Genomic DNA, 22,190 nt, shown 5'->3' on the forward strand with positions numbered 1-22,190 from the left:
CAAGTACTGAGGATTTTCTCCTGTGAAATAAATGTAACCACATTTTTTTCCTTTTCGCTCAGTTAAAAAGATCAAGGGTTTGATGTGTCTCATTGCAAAGAATTCCCCTCAAACCTGAGGTTATTTTATTCCTCTTGTGCTTTCTCCATACATGTCTCTTTATCATCTCTTGAAGAACTGGATATAGTAACTTTATTTTGGCCTTGTCAATGTCATAGAGGATTTTTTTTCCCCTGCTGTCAGTGTATATCCCATTCTTTCCCTGCAGTACCTTACTTGTAATTACTTGCACTTTGCCTCCCACTTCCTCTACAGAGCCTTTGTTTTTCCAAGATGATTTCCCATCCTTTACGTATGACTCCACCTCCTGAAGGATGAATTTATAACTTTCCATTTGGTACAGTTAAATGCATTTTGTGCTGACTAGTTCAAAATGAGCTGACTAGCATAAGAACTCCTTTGCCTTACATGAGCATACCACACTCATGAGACACCAGTATAGCTCACATGGATCTCCTGGCTTCTTTACAGGATGCTACACGTGTTATCCACTACCTCTAGGACAGATAATGCTGTAAAGCATCAATATGGAATCTCTTCACATTTTAAAGGTTTACTAGGTCAGCACGAGAAGACTAAAGGATGTGTTCTGGGAGGAAGGAGGCAGGAGGACTGAGCAACTCTTTGTAGTGAGGTCTTTTTCCTTTCCTTCCCAGATATTTCTAACTAATGTTGCCACGTCTATGGCAATGCTGTTTTCTGACCTGCCTGCCAAGGTGAACCACAGGTATTTGCCCAGGAGAGAGGGAGGTGTATGAATTGTACCTTCATTCATGCAATTCTTAAGATAGTTGCCACTCAGCTGACTGCTACTGAAGCTCAACCAGAAACAGAGGCAGAAACAATTTCTGCAGTGCTCTCTGTGTCAGCCTTGGGATAAGCCGGGTAAGGTAATCATTTTAATAGACAGATCAACACTGGATCCCCTTCTTTTTCACACAGGGATCAGTAGATTGTCATAGAAACAGACTGGTTTGGGTTGGAAAGAACCTTAAAAGTCATCCAGCTCCAACCCCCTCCCACATGCAGGGACACCTTCCACTAGAGCAGGTTGCTCCAAGCCCCTGTGTCCAACCTGGCCTTGAACACTGCCAGGGATGGGGCAGCCACAGCTCCTCTGGGCACCCTGGGCCAGCGCCTCAGCACCCTCACAGGGAAGAGCTTCTGCCTAAGAGCTCAGCTCAGTCTCCCCTCTGGCAGGTTAAAGCCATTCCCCCTTGTCCTGTCCCTACAGGTCCTTGTCAAAAGTCACTCTCCAGCCTTCCTGTAGGACCCTTTAGGCACTGGAAGAAGTAGTGAAGACGAGTATGTAAGGAAGGTAAGACAGGCAAGGAAGAACAGCAGAGAAATGTGTTCTTCTGAGATGCACACAGCAGGGTCCCTGTCAAAGCCCTCTGTCCTCATGTTGTTCCAAAGCTGCCCTTAAGTGCTGGACACTGGAACTGCCACGCAGTCGATTCGCATGAACAATACTGCAACCCTCCAATTCGTTTTCTTTTAAAGCCTTTTAGCTTTCTTCATACCACAGCACTCAATGTCCTCCATACCACCACTTTATGTCCCCCCAACGCTCCTCTGGCCAGTGCACGGATCCCAAGTGGAAAGCTGCCCCATGCAAACTGTGCAAAGCGGCTTACTAAACCCACAGGCACCCGCAGCAGTGCAGGAGGGCTTCCTCTCAGCTTTTAGGGCATCCATAGGTGGGTCTTGCCCTGGGTCTGGAGGTTAAGGCCTTCACTGCCCGTGTGTGCCAGCATGAGGGGGGCTGGTGTGTTGACTGTGCCAACGGGGCTCTACAAAGACTTGGGTCTCCCCTCACCGGTGGCCTGTTGATGGGTCTTCCCCTCCTACCCCCTTGTTAAGCGCCCTCCGATGCCCTGTCCAGCCTGAGGAGCAGCAGTGGAAGGGAAGGTGTCGCGGTGCGCGGTCCTGTTACCGGTGCCCGCCCGCGGGCCGAGGTGCCGGCGTACCCGCACCCCCGCACATGCTCACTGGGGCGCCGCGGGAGTCTGGGCATGTGCAGAGCGGGCCGGGCTGCTCGCCGCGCCCGCCGCGCCCCGGGGCTCCGGCCGCCGCCCGCCCGCTGCCAGGTGAAGCCGCGCTAGGTGAGGTGAAGTGGGGCGGCCGCGCAGGATGAACAGCTCCGATGAGGAGAAGCAGCTGGAGCTGCTCGCCAGCCTCAAGGACCAAGGTAGGGGCGGGCGGTGCCGCGGCTCTTCCCCACCCCCTCTTCTACATCCCCTTCCCTCCGCCGCCGCGGGCCCGGTGCTCGCCCGGCGGGAGCGCGGCCCCCGCGGGGCGGTGTGAGGCAGTGAGAGGGGCCGGGGGGCGTCAGGGCGGCGCGGCCTGCGCAGGGGGCGGCCGGGCCTTGGGCGTCCCCCGACTCCCTCTCGAAGCCAGGCCCCCTTCTCCCTCCATGCAGAGGGGATAAAAAAGCCTCAAGGGAATGAATCTGCTGCCTCGCTTCCCCGCAGTTGCTCTGGGCTGTGGCCGGGTGAGCGTGGGCATCGTGGTGGGTGATGGTGAGCAGGGTGAGGGCTGCAACACATGGGCTGTCGTTGCTGTCATCCCAACCTTCTGCCCATGATCAGGTTGGCGGCTGGTGTTGATACCCTGGGCTGGTGGTACTGGTGAGCTTGGTTGACTCGCCAGCTTCAGGGGTGAAGTCCATGTGCCTCGTTGTCTGTGGAGTAGAGCTCCATGTGGAATGAGTGCACTTTAGGCTTTACCTGGCATGGTATCACGTCCTGTCTCCTGCTCCCAGTTGCAGGATCTGATACTAACCCAACCCATCACCTTCTACCTGCTCCCCATCAGTGTGCAAACTTCCCGCTGATAGCTTGAGGCTTGCCTTGATATGCCATGAATTTCTGCAGAGTTAGTAGTGTAGGTGTAGTTAGGGTGTAAATGAAAGGAAGTGCTTGTTGTGGGCTGGTTTGGTTCCCCATGTGAATCACTCTTGGTGCTTTAGTTGGAAAGTCCAGTACTTTAGCGGTGTAAGTGTTCAGCTTCATGAGTGGGTGGCTTGGCTTACAAACTAACCACCGTGATAGTCTGTACTCTATAAGAAAGGGCATGGAAACGACCCTGGATACTCAAAGCGTAGCCCATTTTTTAACTTCCCTGATCAGTCTACCCCCAAACCAAGTGGTTCCAGCAAAGTTTCTACCCTGGTTAAGTGTGTAGGCAACATCAGAAGAACCAGCATTACTGGCTGTTTGGATTGTGAACATCTGCTTGTGAGTGTGCATCAAGGGATTGGTGTGCCTCCTGTCTCACAGTTTCATACACAGTAGGTGCAGTGTACCAGCACTTTAATTTGCAGCTGGTAGTTCCCTCAGCTACATTCTCCTGATCTCCCATAGCCTGGGAGGAGCTGTTTGGAAAGGACATGTTGGACGAAGTTGTGTAAAAGTGGAATTATGGGAGTGTGGGTAGCGCCCCATTCATTCTGACCATTAATGCACTTGGTCGCTTTTGCTATACAGCCAAAGCTTTTCTCAACCACGTTACAGCTGGATATTTGCAAGCTATTTATGATCTGCTTTGGCACTTATTTTTATTGGTTGTTCCCATATACTCAGCGTTGTAAATTCATGATTACCAGCTGCACTGAGTAGATTGTGACTTAGAAGGATATCAGTGGGTGTAAAATTCATGGTAATCTTATAGATGTGTGTTTTAATAATATGGGAGCGAAAAATAATGCTAAAAATCTGAGTTTTCTTTCTGACTGTTTCCCTCCAGTACTGTTGGCTCCGGAGGAGTTGTCTGTGCCAAAAGGATGGTTGCTAAAATGACAATAAATTGCAAAAAAAGGCAAGTTTGGGTTATTCTTTAGAGAAATCCTACCCTGTTGAAATTGGTTATACTGGGGCTTCAGTTCCGATGTCTTTGAGTCTTCTGCTCCAGTGGTCTGAGTATCCTTTAATGCCTAATGAAATTTCCTGGGACTACAGGAATTAGTTCAAGGGAAAGCTTCTGTAACTTGAGGACTGGCTGTCCCAGATCCACTTGAGCTGTTGAAATAGAAGCTGTACTTGGCAGCCCTGTCCTGTGAGGCACTGTTCTTGGTGGATGTTTATATATTGTTGTGAGGCTAACAATTGTTTTTGTAAGTGTATTACTGGTGAGGAAATTGCTTTATATAGGTGAAAAGTTACTCAGTGGAAAACTTCAGAAAATACTCTTCTGTGTGCTGTTTTGTATCTAAACCAGTGCAAAGCTATGGCAGCACACTATAGTTAAGTTAGTAGTTAAATTATGTTAACTGACGAATCTGAGGTGCCCAGAGTAATGATTCCAAGTGAGGAAAAGGTGCATAAAATTATCCTAACAGTAATGACCTCAATATTGTTACTGTAGGAAAGTAAATTTTCTTCCTCTGTGTATACTGTAAGTTTGAGTAGATAAGTTTCCCCTCCATTCTTACTGAAAACAAAATAAGGCTATTGTAGACACTAACAGCGTTCCTCAAGGAATTTTAGGGATGCTCCGTTAAACAGAGGCAGCATGAAAAGAGAAAGAAAAGTCTTTAGATTTTCGTCTTTACTGCTTCCAGATGTAGATAATGGTATTAGTTTCGAAGTAAATGCAGTTGGTGGAAGAACCTGCTGTCTCTGAATATTTGGGGTAATGGATGTACACACTTATCTTGTCTTACCTTTATTGCATTCAGAGTGGTATGTGGATTCAGATTACCATCACGTTATGGTCTATAGTCAGATTTCTGTGAAACACTCATTGACTGGGGGGGGGTGTGGGGGGGTGGCTGCAGAGAACATGGTTCAGTAGCCCTTGTTTGGTTTCTCTTTCTGGGTGAGTTTTTCTAGTCTTGAGAAACTTGCCTGACACCAGGTAGCTAAACTCTGAGAAGCCATGTGAAAGGTGGAGGGGAAGGCAAGTCTCAGCATATGTGGCTGATTGCTGTCATGTCTCAACTGCTGCTTGTCCTTTTCCTAAGCAAGACTGAACCTGAGGCAGGTGTTCTGCAGCTCTCTGCTCAATTCTCAGTGGCAGCTGTGACACTGACTCGTGTCTGGACAAATTCACTTCGCTGTTTGGCAGAGCTCTGAACAGCGACAAGGACACTGAAGCTGTCTGTGTGCAAGATATGCTTATCTTTTACCCATGCTGAATTTTCCAAGTCCTGTGTGTTAGACTCAGATACCTGATACTGATCATTCTCTGGCTGGTTTCTTTACCAAGTTTAAGGTGAGCATTATGCAGAAACATGATCTCTGTATTGATATTTAGGACTTAAAAGTGTTGTTTGAGTTTTAATCCTGTGACTGGCTTTCTGAGATGGCTTGGTTTGATAAAACAGCTCCACTATAAAATACTAGCATTACCTAACTAAGTGATATTTCCACATTTCTGTTCAACTGCCCCTTATAATTCCTATGGCTAAGACTTAAAACTGAAACAAAAACAAATCAAGTAGTCAAAACCTTGTGTTATTAATGGTTGGCTGTAAAACCTGAGCAAACCTGTAGCAAACTTACTAACAGCTGCATTGTAACAGTATTTGATTACTTGCCTGGAAAGTTGCCTTGTTTGTCTTTGGTTTAATTGTCACTGCTAGTACTTTGCCCTTAAAGACAGAGTCATCTGCTGTGGTCACTTCTTTGTTCAGTTGAAAACAGGAGTCAGCAACTAGAATGCATGAGTTGCAAACTAAGTAAAATTACTTCAGCTGCCACTGTCATAGTCACATTTCTGGTCACTTTGCTAAATTGCAGTGATTAACAACTACTGTTAAATACACATATACTGAACATGTTTGTATTGCCTGGCTTTTCTTGATGAGTTTTAAAGGTCTTATCTTGCTCTGTGTTTGTTGGCTGGATTTTAAGTGTGATGATATCCAGTGTCTAGTCGCAAGCACTGTGGCTCTATTTGATCTCTTAATAAAAAATGTCAGAACCTTTGAATAAGGGAATACCATATATCTTCTAAGGAACAGACTGCCAATCTGACAGCAGTATCTCAGAGTAGTACTTTTAAAGTATATGCTATTGACAAGCTCTTAATGTGGTTTGACAAATATATGCTTTGTGGCAGATGGGTAACTTTTTATAGCCAGAGGAATTACTGTGTTTAGGGAAGGGTATCCTGCTGGCTGCTGTATTCTGTTTTGAGGTCATTGGCTCTATAGATGATTTCTTTTTCCCTATGTGCTTCTGTATGTTGGTGTTCATACACAGCAGTCATCATTCCCCAACAGAATCCATTCTGCTTGAATGTTTACTTCATTTATTACAGTTTAAAAGTGTTTCCCATTTCACTTTCTCGTATTGAACTGTATGTGTTTTTCAGGACCTTGTGAAGACCAACCTTCAGGTGTGAGCTTAGTGGCTGGGCTTTATCAAGCAGTGGTATGTTTAATTTCCCTGTCCAGTTTGCAGGAAGCTGCAAGGCTGCAGGATGCAAATTTGGGGTCTCATTAAAGCATTTCTTTGTATATACTTTTACAGATTTGAATAAAATCAAAGCATGTGGGAACTGACAGTATTTGTACTCACTGCTTACCTTTGTATACTTACACCTATGATTTTTATTTGTTTATTTTTCAAGTATATTCTTTCTCAAGTGTATTTTTCAAGAGCTGTTTGGTAACAGAGTCTTGTAGATATCAGCTGGTGCAACTGATATGTGACCTGGTTTGGCTGTGTAAGCTTTAGGCCTAATAAAGGGTTCATATATTCTGACTCAAGATTTGGAGTTATTGTAAGGTAATGGATATAATGCCATCGTACACGTTCATGTTTATACAAGCCCATAAGTGCTCATTCCTTAGCTCCATCTCTTTTTCGTGGAGGCCCAGGAGATAATGTGCTTGTAGGAAGACTACTGCTACTTGAGAGAGGGTTTGTACAACAGCCCTGGCCTGCCTTTTCCTCTTCCAAGTGCACTGGGATGAGGAGTGTGGTGGCAGCACTCCCAATAAGGCTTTTGGTTCAGTGTTGCTGTCAGGGGTTATTCTTTCTCTAATGATACATCCAAACCTGCAAAAAGCCAGGCGTTAAGTTTACTTCTACAGCAAAAAATGACTTCATTAGGATAGCTTGGTTCATCTGAAGTGAAGGACTTCTTGCACTCTAAGCTCTTTTCTTGCCTGCACCAGCAAAGACATGTCTGGTCTATAGTTAAGAAAAATAAATAGTGGGATGACACTTTTCTTCCTTTGACAGCTCTACTTACTATTTTGATTAAATAAGTAGGTTTGAAATGCTGAAGTGGCATTACTTGTTGCTTTGGCATGGAAGGGCTCTGAGCCTACTCAAAGGCCACCCTGGTTTAAATATAAGTGCTAAAGTACACAAATGTAGCATTTTTAAGGTGGTTTTGATTTTATTTTTTTTTTAATCTCTATTTTTTGGTATTCAGCTTTAGAAAAGGGATTGATGAATTATTTAATAAAAAGACTAGGAAGACTCTCACCACATCACTCTGGAAATGAAAGTGTCTTTTTGATTATTCACTATGAATTATAGTAATATTTTTATGACCTTGTTTCACTAACAAGTGTTTTTTTTAGCCATAATAAGTATCTAATATATAAAACATCTAATTCAGATAACAGATATTTTCTGTTAGCAAATCCAGGTTCAGGAGACACAGGTTCACAACTAAAAATCAAGACTCTTATAATTAAAGAGTTTCTGTACACAAAGGTCCCTGTTTAATTTAATACAGATCAAGAGCTTTGATAGATGTTGACAGGACAGTCCCTTCTGGCCAGATGAGCTGTGGAGTGAGTAGTTGGTGAATATGCCTGCTCATGTTACGAAGGAGCACTCTGTGTTGACTCACGTTGGCTTTTCCATGGTTTGAGTGTTTTGCAGTAAGAGCAGGGATTATGTTTTGGGTGCATTAAGGATGTTTGGTTAGCCCAAAATAGTCTGTTCCTGTCTCTTTTTTCCCATCTTTTCTCTCTCCTTAGTCTTGAAATGAAGGCATAGTGTTGCCCTCATACTGCATGAAGTTACCCTGAGGCAAAGAAATGGGATTTGTGTCCTGATAAATTGTTTACGTAATACTGCTGTGTATCAGGAATAATTTTACTAAGGATAAACTTAAGTTGGGATCAGACAGGAACAGTATCTTAAGAGGCCTCTTACACATATTTATTACATTTCTTCAGGATTCATTGGAGGCTGATGAGTACAGTGTAGGTGGTTTACTATCAATATATGCTACATTATTGATTCTTTGAGAAAATTATGTGTAGTTCTGGAATTTCAGTAGCACCTTCAGTAAAGCATCTTGTTTGTTTCATTCATCACTAATTTCCCCCACTGGGAAACCTCTCAGAGAAGGTTTGGGAAAGTCTTTGTATAACAGGATTTATTGCTTGTCAATCTATAAATAAGGAATAGTGATGCCTTTTAATATACCAAGGAGTGTTTTAAGGCTATAATCAACATGAGATTTGGAACATGTGACATGTTGCCTAGTGCTGCTGGTATTAATTGTTGTAGAGTAGTTTTAGAGCACAGAAATCATTGTCACCTTTATGCTATTTATGCTTCAGTCAAGGTTATGTAGACTCTTGACTTTTTTTGTGGATGGCCTCAGAACTTCGTTGTACATAAAACACTTGAAAAACTTTGTGCAAAAGCATCCCAATAAGCCCCACAATATTAAAAAAAGGAAAAACATCCACCAACTTGCATCTTCTGCCTTTCCAGAGAATCTGATACAGAGCAGAAAATGTGTGTAGTCATTTAGAAATCTTACTTGTTTCCAGGCCTGATAAAAACTGCAGTTTCTTTGTTAGATTTACTGTTTAATAAATCCATCACTGAAAATATGAATGATGGATTTTTATGGGATCATCATCTAGAGACTGCCATCCACAAAGAACATTCTTATTTTAAGATACCAGATCCTTCCTGTGCGTTAGCTGTATTCAAGGAAGAACTAATGGTTTTGCATTAATGGTATAGTAAAAAGGCTCTGAAGAAAGTTGCTGTGTGAGTGCAGCATAAAATAGCTGATTTTTTTGTGTTTGCTCCATAAGGAGCCATGCACAGTAAAATGGGAAGGGCTGCCCTGAGCAGGCAGTTTAATTCCAGTCTTGCGCAGGTGCGCCCTTACGCAACATGCCAGCAATTCCCAGTAAGTTCTTGTCCTTGTTTTTCAGGAGCTTGTTCTTGTATCCATGCCTTAAGGGCTGGTGATTCAGAGTTCTCAGTTCTCTGGGCATGGGAGGAGAGCTGTCAAGGGTGGAGCAAACCTATATTTACATTTTTTGGTCGTTTATAAAGTATTGAATAACAAGTATGAGTTTGCCTTAAAGGCGAGCAAACACCACCAGTTTTCAAGTATGAAGAAGCTTGAGTGTATCTGTTTCCTATCCTTTTTTTCATTTTTTTTTCCTTTCCTTTTTTTTTCATCTGGATGCTAGAAATCTCTTCCCTTGTTTTCCCAAAGGAGACAAGGAAATGGCTTAGAAGTGGAACAATGATGAAGAGGCATAGATAGAGCTTTTGAGTTCCTGTGTAGGAAATGATGTTTCACTTAAGGTGCTCTTTATTAGGGTAACTGCATCAGCATGGTTTCTTTCCTGTTTATCTACCTGTTGGTTTTTTTTTTTTCCTGCTTCTTGAATAGGGGAGATGGCAGGGGTCTTGGTGGCAAAGTAAAGGGATGGGTGGGAGACATTAGTTATACTGGTGTGGGGATGCAGGGCACATTTTTAAGAAGCCTGGTTTTGTTCATTTCCACTTTATAGATCCACTTTTAGTTGGATGAGCAGGAGGAAGGAGTTTTCCCACATGTTGAAATGATCAGATTTCATGTGAGTTTGTATGTGGACTGCAACTTTTGTTTTCAGTAGGTTTATTTAATGTTTTTAATTTGAGGGCCCTGGGTTGCTGATCCCAGCTGAGCTTAGATTCTGGCTAAGAGATTTCTAGCATTCCTTCATTTTGCTTTCTAGTTAATATAGTTAGCAGGGTCTTGCCATTTCCCTGGTGCTGGTGCAGGCACAGAAGGATCAGCAGCGTTTAGAGTTAGTAACCCAGGAGCTAATACTGCTGTCTGTATCCCATCCTTCATGTACCTCAGTCATGCATCTCTAAACTGAAGTGATCTTGGAGAAAAGAGGATAACATGAGGTTTTTACATCTAAGGTACTTCTGCTGCTGAGAGCATGAAGGCATGCTGAGGTATGCTAAAGGCAAACAAAACAGTGGTGCTGTGGACCTAGCTTCTAGGAGTGAGTTGAGTTAGTTTTATTTCAATGGGTTTTGAAATACTAGGGAGGAGGGAGAAAAGGGACATAACAACAGTGCAGAGTATAGCTACATTTGTAAGAGATTCTCATTGGAAAAAGTTCAGTTATCTAAAGCTAGAAGGAGCTAGCAGTTTTTCAGGTGGCTAATCTACCCCTCTACATGTTCATGCCTTCAGATGTAGGGTAAGACATGTTAAGTTTTACGATTAAACTACAACATCTCTGCTGTCATTAGCTGAAAACTATATATATCTGGTTTTAATGAAATTGGCTTGAAATAAAACCTGTATGCTAGTATAGCTTTTCTCAGGTAGAAGGGAAAATCTGAGGAGATACCAAGGGGCTGGAATAAGATGCATAGTGATGTGAGCAGCCCTCTCATTTTATTCTTGCAGTATGAATCTTGAAGACTGAACAGTGTTCTTTCCTGTCAAGGTTGGTTTCTCTAAGGTTTGGCAGTGTTTTCAGCTTCTGTCTAGTGGCAGTAAAATGTCTATGATCTCAAAGACCAAACAGCCCACATGGGACACACTTGAAAGAATAGAATTGGGAAGTTGTGGCAATAATGGCACATCCCTAAGGTAGTAAAATAAAAGGTTTAAGAAAGACACACAAAAATATGCAGTAGTGGAAGTTGAATTGGTGGCTGATAGATTGTTCTGCATATTATTACTGGTTGAAACAATGGACCTCCAGTATCCTGGAGGTTGATCCCTTCCCTGCTGATCTCTGCAGCTCAGTTCTTCTGTGATCTTGGATAAATCGTTCGATCTTTTCATGTCTACACTGTGGAGTTTAAAGAAAAAAAAACTGTCCTAGGACTCTTGTTGGAAGGAAATGCTAATAAATGAAGGTACTCAGCTGGTCTGGATGTACATGTGTGTCAGTATTGCATTAACCATGCTTTCTAGCATTGATCTGTAACCTGAGCCAGTGTGGCTTTAAAATGGTGACTGCAAGCCAGTACATTCACCTTGTAATTTTTGAACTCTATCAATAAGATTGTTTAACTCTCCATTGATCAGAAATTGATTGCTTGAGGAGCCACCATCTTACTCAGACACTTTCCAATCACTTCAATTGTAGAAGTACATCCAGTTCATCCATAGACTATTAATGAAGTTTATGACCCATGTTATGTAAGAAGTCTGTGTAGATAGCCTGAAGAGCTTTACAATAAATGAAATGGAGAGCTGATTTAACCAGAGGAGGTGCTGCAACATTAACTTTATTCTTTTTCTTTTTTCCCTATATAGCTATTGGCGAATATGAAGAGCTTAGAGCAGAAAATAAGAAAACGAAAGAAGAGGTTTGTATCTCCTGATTCTTATTTAATACTGAAATGCTGAATATCAGAATACTCTATTGGCTATGGCAGGTTGTTGTCTGCTTTTATGAGCTCAGCTGATTGTTTGCAAGTAGTGAGTATTAGTTTTACCTATATGTATTAAGGAGCAATGAATACAACTTCCAGCAGCTATTTTATCTGTTCCACTCCAGAAAAGTTGAGATAGATATATATATATATATATATGATTGATGCTATAGCCAGTTTGCCTATGGTTACAGTGTGAGCACAGACCAAGTAAGTTGTTTAGATATTTTTAGGAAAATGTTTCTCTTGGATCTGAAAAATGTTTATTACAACTTGATTTGCACAGTCAGACTTCCTGAAAAGAAAACAAAACAATTCCCCTTACCCAACCCTAGGTTTGGAATATGGTTTCTGAAGGTATTTGAAGTCTCCAACCCAATTTTTAATTTTTAATAGGAGAGCAAAATGTTTTTACTTGCAGGATGGTACTGCAGTGTAAAATGGATTCTCAGCTTTCTTCTGTGAAGTCTGGTGCCTGTATAACTTGAAAAGAAGATTTAAATGTATGGGCTGAACTTCACACATTACTACAAGCTTATTTGTTTTAGTGTTTAGAGATACTGGAGTAAGAAATAATGACCAGTTTCTAGATTGTTCCTTGTAATTACAATGAACTGTCTTTATAGGAGTAAAATTAAGCGCATTCAGTATCTTTTTTCACTCAGGACTCGTGTTCATTCACTATACCTGCTTTCTGCAAGGAAGCCAACAGGAACAGAGAACTCAGATTTGATGGCAGCGTTATGTTGCATAAATCCATGTCAATGTGCAAAAGGTTTTTAGCAGATACTTGCCAAAAGAAACTGTAGCTACTAAAAGCCTCTTATCAGTTCTAGATAGTGAAGAAGGCAGAGGAGTTGGTTGCTGCACTGTATTGTAAACACAAAATAATACTCCGTTCTCCAGTATTACTGAGCTGAAGATGCAAGAAATGTTTGTTTTCAGATCCCTGTTAGCTGCCAAAGCATGTAGGTTATTTTAGCTTTTTATGAAGTCATTTCTGAAGGGTCAGTTTTAGTCCAGTTGTTATAAAGGTTGCAACTCAAGGTATTGGGAAGATCTTGTCCTTACTGTATCATTCTTGAAGAAAATTTGAAGCTTTTCTTCATGTTATGCTTCAGCAGTGATTGTCTATTTCTACTGAGCTCAGCATATTGTGCTTCACTCCCTCATGCCCACTGGCCTCCTCATCTTTTTTACTGTGCTTGTTGCTGCATTTCTGTTCTGCTGTCCTACACCAGAGCCTTAGATATCCTGGGAAATACATCCTCTATTTTTGCAGTTTGGAAGACTGTGGCAGTTCATGTCGGGGTACTCAGAAGGAAAGGAGAATGAAACTGAGTTAGACCAAGAGCCCATCTAGCCCAGTATCCTGTCTCTGACAGCAACAGAGAGGGAGTAGAGTGAAAGCCTCTATAGCACCTCCACAGAGTACTCTTCTAATCTCCAAAACACTTGCAGCTTGGGGACTTCCTCAGCTGCATGTGGTTTCAGCGTGTTCTGCCCTCCAGAGCTCTCTCCCTTGAATTTGTCCTGTCCCCCAAGCCTGTGCTGATGGCTGGTTTCAATCGTGTGTGGAGTTTCACACCAGGCCTGTCCACTGCTCTTCTTTCTTCCTTGCTCGTCTCTCTCACAAGACTTCTTTCCTATAAGTGCATCTCTCTAGCCGCTCCTTGGGTTTCTTTTGAAGATTGGTATGATGGTTTTCAGAATACTTGCATAACAAGTGAAAATCCTCCACTTCTGAGCACATGGGGATTACAGTCACAAATTAAGCACGTGCTCAGGGTTGGAGGATTTTTGGTTCTTACACAAGTGTTTTCCATCCAAGAACCTCCATCCTGCAAATTGGGGTGCTTGTGTAAGCAGCCCTGCTTAGTTGTTTAAGTGCTTGGACTCAAGTGGCTCAGTGTGAGGCCCTGAGTGCATTTCTTCTACAAAATCTGCTGATACAGAGTTCTTGGTTTTATTTGCTTACAGTGCCAGTACTGGAAGAAACTATTCCTTGTGTTATTGCAGAGTTGGGTAATCCTGAAAGCTCATTAATGTCTTTAACTTTGTATCTTAGTTTATGCTTTGCAGGATCAAATTTGATATTGGAGGAAGTATAGCAGAGGTTATCTTTGCCTGTGGGTCTGGGAAGTTGTGGGTGCATTCAGTTCCAGTTTCTGCCACTGTCTGTGAGTATAAGTGTAAGCAGATGGCTTCCTCTCTATCAATTGTGGTCACATAATTGCATTGATAGGAGGAAGAGAAGTGAAACTACTTTTCAGCAAAGGACTTGGATGCTATTTGTGGCAGTAACACACAAGAGTTAGACAGGAGTCTGTATCTGTGTGCTTTTGACACATTCGATGGAGTTTTTTTTTCTAAGTCACCACTACACTTGTATGGCTCTGAGAGATTAGCTTTGCCATGGAGAAATGATCTTAGTTTGCATTAGAAACACGGGACTTGGTGTATAATGGGCAGCTAACTTAAAATGTGTCCTGAGTCTCCAGTTTGTATGGCAGATTCTCCAATTCAAGGCATCCAAAGCTGGGGGCTTTGAGCAACATGGTCTAGTGAAGGTGTCCCTGCCCATGACAGGGGGTTGGAACTGGAGGATCTGTAAGGTCTCTTCCAACCCAAACCATTATATGTAAAATTGACTTTTATGTAGGTTACTTTGTTCAAAGCCCTGCTACTTAAAAGGCTTTAAGGCATGAAAATTCAGCAGCAAAATGTAAGATCTTTGATCCATAGTGTCTCTTCCTCATTGTTTTCCGAAACTGCCATTTGGTGGGGTCTCTGACAGGCATTTTTTTAATTAATATTTTTAAAGCCTTTGAAAAACCAGAGCAAAAATGATATTATCAGATTACTTCTCTTAGGTCATCCTTTTAATTGAAATAGCCGACTAAACACACATGCCAGTCCCCCCAAAACAGATAACTAACGTTCAGTTGCACACAAATGTAGATCACTTAATATGCAGTTCTGACGTATTCAGAGACAGATCATGAATAAATATTTGACTACTTGCTAATCAGACAGAAATTACTCTGAACGCTGGTTTTGACAGTGTTTTGTCATGCTGCCAGTAGGGAAAAGAAAAAAGGAAGGCGAGACAGCTATCCAAAACAGTAGGTGTAATACTGTATCTCTGATACATCATTCACGGTGTTTGCTCTGTTAAAGCAAATGTATAGAGTGGATTATATGTTTTGTCACCAAATGGGAATGGGGAAGGGATTCTGCCTTGATGACATGCTTATTCTTCTGTAAGTAGAGTATAGCAAACGTCAGATGACACTTGTGAGCACTGTACCAAACTCATAATTTTACAACAAGCATTAAATCTGCATAAATTTCGCCGTCTGTGTAAATGGGAAAGAATGCATATTGTGTTGCTTAGCAATGGCTTGATTGACTACACGGCTACTACGTGAACTTCTTGCATCTTAATATCTAGACTGAACAATCTCCTCCTTGTTTTTGCCCTTTGAAGGTCTTTTACTTGAAGTGAGTAGGAGCTTATGTGCAGAACAGTTGGTAATAAAGAAGCCTGTTAGAAGAGAATAGACAAGAAGTTCCCTGGAGTTAGTGGCAAGGAGATGATGTATCCGCAGGCTTCCAGCAGGTTGTATGCACCAACTTCCCAACTGTCCTGGGATTGTGCTAGCTCCAAGTACAGGTCAAGTTCATGCACTGCTATTTGCCTCAATATATATGCAGCATTTGGTTTGAACACCAGTGACATGTATATGATAGACTTGTAGTCAGCATACCAGTTCTCTGTGCTAGAAATGAAAGTGTTGCCTTGTGTACCTAGAAGGCAAAAATCTGAAACTGAGTGGGATCAGCAAAGCTCCTCAACTTGCTCCTGCAGAGATGAGGAATTCAATGGAGTTATTCACAAAATGAATTTTGGCAACTGAATTGTTAGTTTGCTTCTAAAAAGACAGATGCAACTTATTTTTATTGCCAAAAAATTATCATTGACTTCTATGGTTAGTTGAGGACTGGAATGGGAAAATTGTCTATCACCTTTTATTTTTTATTGGGATAATGGTGTGATAAATATTAGATTAAAAATATAGTAAGTAAAATGATACAAATGCTTATTTTCCTCTGCTGAGAAGCTGAAACTCTTAACAAAATAAAGTTTAAAATGGAAAATATATTGATAAATCCAGGAGCTATCAACCTTTTTATTATTATATTTTTTATTTGAGGGTGCTTTGGAGTATAGAGCTGTCTGTTAATACCGACAAGGGGAGACTTAGTAAATACGTGAAAGTCTTTTCTCCTCAACAGTTGCAAGTGCTTGAATGGGAAACATGAACAGTAGATTTTATAGCAACGTTATGCTATTCATCTTGTAATATTTAGGATTAGTGATATTTTTTGTTAATTAACAATCCTAATGTATATACATTAAACTACCTTTTTGAAAAGTGAGCTGGTTGCGAATTTTTGAGAGCAGATCTCTCTTCTAAGTTTTGCTCTTTTAATTTTCCTGTTTTAAAGGTAAGGTCAGTTTATTTTTAGGCATAACAATAGTTTTTTATGATGAAACATAATAGGAATATTTTGTTTGCTAAACTTTCCAGTTTGAAACGTAAGAAGTAGTTAAAGACAATCTCAGCTTTATCTAATTCTTAGGAAAATTGGAGCTAAACTAGTTTTTTTGGTGGGACTTGCAGCAGCTCTGCTTGCACAGGTTTGATTGCAAGACAAAAATCAAAGTGCTTCCCATTGATTGTTTCAGCAGGGGCAACAATCTCCCGCTCTCCTTTTCTTTCTGTTCTTTCATTCTGAAGCACAGTAGCAGAGAAAGGAAAATATTGAGGAAGCTGCAACTGGGAGCAGGAATTACTCTGCAGAGACCTAAACTTACAGACCCTGATTGTGCAGAGAAACATGCGTCGCTATTGGGAGAATAGTCAGCTTGCTGTGGTCCAGATGGAGCTCTCTCTCTGCAAACAGCACTCAAGGTGAAGTGGAATAGGTCACTGAACTTCCCCTTTTGCTGCACCGGGAAAGCTGTTTTATGCCTTACAGCGTGTTGCTGGAGGATTTCAAAAGGAGTTTTTCCTATCATTGGGATAGGGAGTGTACAGCATCCTCTACGTCAAGGTTTCCATCAGTAGGAAAGTGTCTTCTTGACTTCTGCAGGCAATAGATCAGATCCTTAAAGAGCCCAATCTTCCTGTTTTTTAAACTGAGCATTAAAAATCTCTTTCTTACTTAATATGCAGTGGGCTGAAAGCTTGCAGCGTGCAGAAAAATCTGTGGGTGAAGTACGCCAGTGTGGTTACAGTGTCTCTTTTGTAGAGTACAAAGAGGCAGCAGCTCACAGTCATCCCCCTTCTGCAGCCGGGCTGTGTTCTGCCAGAACAATCAGCAATACTTTCTGTTTTAGACTGCACTTCTGCCAGTAAGGTAACGCTGAGAAAACCTGAGAGGAACGACAGCAAGATTTGTGCACAGATTTTCCTTCCCCACCTCTCCTGTGCAGGATTCTCTAAACAGCTCCTTTGTTAACAGGGCCAGATGAACGGTGAGTCCTTGTCCGGTGCTGCTTGCTTAGTACTTCTTGCTGCTTCTTAGCGCTTCGTGTTACTTCTGCAGCTCTGCCTTGTTTCACAGGCCTTTACAGGAGCTGGTGACTAACCTGTGTCCCCATCTCAGCCGCTGCCCTCACCTCATCACCCCAGTGCCAAGAGAAAACGTGCTCACTTCTGTTTTATAATTGTTCATCTGATGCAATTATGGAAAAGAGGGATTGCTTGTTGAGTGCAGCTCCTTTTGCTCCCACAGACAGCCATCAGTAGCAGCTTCCAAAGTCTGCATGGAGGCTGCCCCTGAAGCAACATCAGTGGCATCCTCTGCTTGCCCAGGAGCAGATCCTTCTTTGGGTCTCATCCAAGCTCCTCTGGAGCTGATGGAAGGGCTCTCTCTTGAATTTGGCTGCCTTTGAATCCGGCTCTTCCCCTTCTTGTTACTTAACAGCAGGCTCCTTTCCCGGCTAACTGAAAGTGGGTTCTCATGTGGAAAAACTGAAAATCAAGCAAAATCAGTTCAGTTGGGTTTTTTTTTCCAGTTCTCTTCCACTGACCAGTGTCCTTGTTCTTGCAGTTACACTGTAAAGAGCTCAGTCACACAGATCTCTTCCAAAACTTAACTCATGGTCTTACATTGATTTATTACTGTGAGCATAGACAGCCACATGTGAGGAAGGATGTCTGCTATGCCATGTGTGTAAGACACATTGTGTGCCAGTCATACTTCCCCCTGGGTCATGTGTTTTTCACAGTGTGATTAATCACTGACTGTGGCACTTGGGAACTTTACTTATTTCTTTGTGAGTTCTGTCATTGGCTTATGGAAGTGGTTTTCTTAGAGAAGTCTATTTAATGTTTGTTTTATTTTTTGTTGGGGAGACTTTCTATCTCAAGATCAGTGATTGCAGTCCTGTGTAGTATTAGTATTAACCCCCAAAGTAATAAAGCTGGGGTGACAGGAAATCCTTAGAGTATGAAGGTGGCTGTTCTCCCTTCTTCAAGGCTGAAGTTTTGCTCGTGAGATTGGGAAGCTGAACAGCGTGTCCCTGTTTATTGGCTTTGAGGTTTTCTTTGCACATGGTAGGTATAGAAACGTAAGCCTCTCTTCCAAGTCTAGTTGCATTAATGAAACCAGACAATGCATATTCTTGACATGCAGTTTTGCATGTTAAGAAAGTATTGCTTTTACTGTTGTGTGGAAGATGGATGAGTGTTTGTATCAATATGGATAATGTGGTTCTAAAATATTTCCAGAGTAGCTCTGAATTGGAACCTAAAATCAAGTGCAACTTGCCAATTTCATTAGGAAATACTCTGGGTAATGAATTTTTTATACATAGTTTCCATTGATCCTACATGACTGAGAGCAAGAAGAAACAATGCTTTGATAAGCTTCTGTACGTTACCATGCCAGCAGTTGATCTTTGCTGCTTTTGCATGTTGTGACTGACTGCTAATGAAATAACTGGGATCAGTGTTTCATTTCAATTTTCTCTTTTTCTGCAGTGTCACAAAATCAAGCAAGAACGAGATGAAGCTGTCAAAAAACTGGAGGAGTTTCAGAAAAGTAAGCTGATCATGTTAGTGGGGTTATTTTGGTATAGAGGGTACTCTACAGCGGTGTTAAGAAGGCTGAGATTCAGGTCCATGTGCTGTTTCTCCTTCAAAGCCTTGTATTAAGGAGCTAATCCAGTGAGACTTTAACCATTGTCAGGTGAACTGCTTTCCCAGCATTTATATGCTGTGACACGGGGAGCCATGTGGTCATTCTTGGGCTGCAGAGTGGTGAAAATACAGCTACAAATGCATATCTATCTCACCTGCATTCTGCAAATGACATGTTTGAGTGGAGTGGGATTTGACCCATTGCTGAGATTGCTAATAATAATAATAGTAATGATGTTTTTTTTTCATGAAGGATTTCATCCAAAATACCAATAAAGGTATTAAGGATGAACCGCTGTCTCTTGATAGTTTTCAGTGCAAGTTATGTCTTGTCTGGGCTGTGAGAATTTCGATATTCAGTTTTACACTTTTATAGTAATGGTTCTGTTGCAACGGTATGGTGTCTGGAAGCAACAAAGCACATCTAATGGGAGTGGAAGTATCCTAGTGGAATAGCTCCTTAGAAGAGGCAATTACAATGGGATTGCGGTCTGTGATGTCTGGTGTGTGCCAATACTGTGAACTGCACCGTGAAGCATCAGAAATATGGATGAAGTTAATGCAGGAGAAGGAAATCACGTGGTCTGTATTTTTGTGTGACTGTGTTAATAGAGGAATTTGCTCACTTCTATTTTATAATTGTTCATCTGATACAATTATGGAAAAGAGTCTAAAATCAACAGGAATCATCTGTGATCTTGGATAACTGTTCTGTGAGGCAAGAATGTTCTCCAAGAAGTCTAATTCCTCTGGAAAAAACTGCAGCCTGTTTTGTTTTTGTTATGATAGGAGGAATACGAGAGTGTGGCAGAAAATGTCAAGTAGTTAAGACTTAAAATTTGAAGTTATATTTGATGTTGTAAAATTTTATAGGTTTCTTTTATCTTCCTTTCACATTTTTTAAAGGACATACCTTGTAAACATAGTGATAAAATGCCAGGAATATTAGGATTTTAAGGCAATAATAGAGCCCATTATTTAAACGACAATATAAAAGGCAATTATATTGATGAAGAGCTACATTGGCTTTGTGTCTGTGAATAAACTTGGCCTGTACTCAGCTTCTATTTGTTCTCCTGGCATAAACACATATTGTGTGTGATTCCAGTTTAATGGGGCCCCGTTTGTATGCCAAGCAGCTGCATTTTAGGCACTATTGCGTGATTTCATAGCTCTCTGAAAATTGGTTCTATTGAGCACAAGAGATAGAAGGTGGTGGTGGGGGGGAAAGCTTCAACACACAATCATTTCTTTTCAATTGGAGCCAGCAAGGTTGATGACAACATGACCATTGTGTTATAATGATAAGACCACTAAGGATCTGTACCTCTCATCAAGGCTTTCACACAACAGCAGATACAATTTAATTCACTGCTCTGTCAGCAGTGCTGATACCATTATGCCGTCTGTCTCCACAGTTATAATCACTGTCCTCCGAGAAATGCAGTTGAAATGATCTTGAGCAGTCAAAGAAACTCTCAATTAAGGCTGCCACTTCCAATGTGTCAGATTGTGTCTTATGCACTTGGTACAATTTTCACTTCCAATCCTGTTTATTTACAATGTCTACCAGTAATTACGCTTAACATGTCATTTAGTGAGGGTGCCCCTGCCAAGGAGATTGTTGGGTGCTGCAGTACCATTGAGTGGGAGTTTCTCGCAGTCAATGCCATCAGCGGCTTTTAGTCCCTGATGGGATGCAGTAGTAATGTTGATAATGCAAGTATCGTGCTCATCAAGTCATAATTAGATGCCACTCAAATGTGCCACTTGTAATAACAGTGTTGATTCATGTTTTCTCGGTGACTGCAACTACTAATTAGTTAAGTGGTTTTTGGTTGGCCTGCATTTGCTGTGCAGTATTATTACCCCTGAAAAAAACTGTCAAGGTTAGAGATGTTTCAGGCCACTTAGTGCTGCTTTATGAATATTAATATTGACATAATAAGAACTTTGGACAGACTTAGGAAATAATATATTTTTTTGTATTTAATTTGGAAAGTTTTTTTCCCCCCTGAGTTAATCATAATTGCAGGTTAATTAAGTTTAAATGAAGCAAAAGTAATCCCTAGTTCTGCCATGTGAGCCCAATCCTGGTTTCCTAACTTTAGCCTTGCTTGAGGCCGTTAGATTCCTGTCTGTAAAAAGGGAAAAGCTCTGTATCTCCATTGCTTCCTCATCCTGCTTGAAGCATTTCTTTGCTCCAGATTCCCCGAGATAGGTAGACTAAACCCAAAAGAGGTATGGGCACAAGCTACCTGAAGCTCTTCCTTAATGCGGTTTAATGTAGCAGCTGGTACTGCATGCTTGGAACAGGTATTTTCTCCAGCATCAGAAAAGGTGGGAATAAGAACACAGCTGAAGAGTTGTGGTTGTTCTGCTGTTAGAAGACCTCATGTGAATGTATTGTTTGGACCAAGGTTTCCCAGTACTCTGCCCTGCTTTTTTTTGTCTGCTTTTATTTTGTAGAACTTATTTCTTGCATGCAGCTACTGATTTAATAGCAAACTCCAATATAGTGCTAGTTTCCCATGTTGCTAACAAAAATGCTAGATAATATTGGCTAAGTATCTGTAAAGCTGCATAAATAACCCTTGTTAATGGCCTGCTTTTTCCTTCTTGAAGTTGAGTTTTGTAGCCATTAAGATGACCTCTGGATACCAAAGAGGACTTGAGTATCTCTCTTCAGTGTCTAGGCAGAAGTCTTGGAAGAGGGCTAGGGAGATATTCTACCCAGTGGTACAAATTCACTAGGTTTTAAAGCTTATCTTCATGAAAATGAAAGATGATAGCAAAAGTCCTCCATATTTACCCTATATTCTTCCAGCCTTATTCCCACTCCAAAGTATTGTTCAGCTACAAATAGTCTTTTCTGAACATCGAAATCCTGACACTGGGCTGAGAAGGAATCTACGCCATGAAATAACTTGCAGAATTAGGGACCTGGCTGCTGCTTAGGATGGATCCAGGGTGCCAGGAACCAAGGAGGAATTGCATCAATGAGCGAGGTTCTAGCCTGGGAAATGGGAACTACTGTTAGGTTTTCTGCTTTGCTCTAATTTCTCTGCGCAACCTGAAGCTTGTCACTTGGAAGACTTTCACTAATAAAGTACCTGTGTACTGCTGGAAGTTGAGGGGAACTGCAAACCAAAACCTATCTGTGCTTTTACATTTCCTGTTAAATCTCACTGATGTGCTATGCTACAAAATAAGATCTGTTCCAGAACTTTTTGGTCACTTTTAACAATATTGTGTATCTTCGACATAGTGATGGGTACCCTCTGCAGTAATAGGGATC

At 41.6% G+C, this 22,190-nt stretch overlaps 1 protein-coding gene across 1 annotated transcript in view; it reads left to right on the plus strand.

Moving 5' to 3' along the window:
- Positions 1–2,193: 2,193 nt before the first annotated feature.
- Positions 2,194–22,190, plus strand: part of SHTN1 (shootin 1) — a gene marked incomplete at both ends in the record, with an annotated part of 64,372 nt that continues 44,375 nt past the window's right edge. The window contains 3 exons of the mRNA XM_080621183.1: positions 2,194–2,251; positions 11,560–11,612; positions 18,734–18,794. Coding sequence (XP_080477309.1) covers positions 2,194–2,251; positions 11,560–11,612; positions 18,734–18,794 — 172 coding nt within the window. The remainder of the gene's footprint in view (positions 2,252–11,559; positions 11,613–18,733; positions 18,795–22,190) is intronic.

The sequence above is a fragment of the Psittacula echo genome (genome assembly GCF_963264785.1).
Source record: "Psittacula echo genome assembly, chromosome: 6".
In the NCBI taxonomy this organism is placed as follows: domain Eukaryota; kingdom Metazoa; phylum Chordata; class Aves; order Psittaciformes; family Psittacidae; genus Psittacula; species Psittacula echo.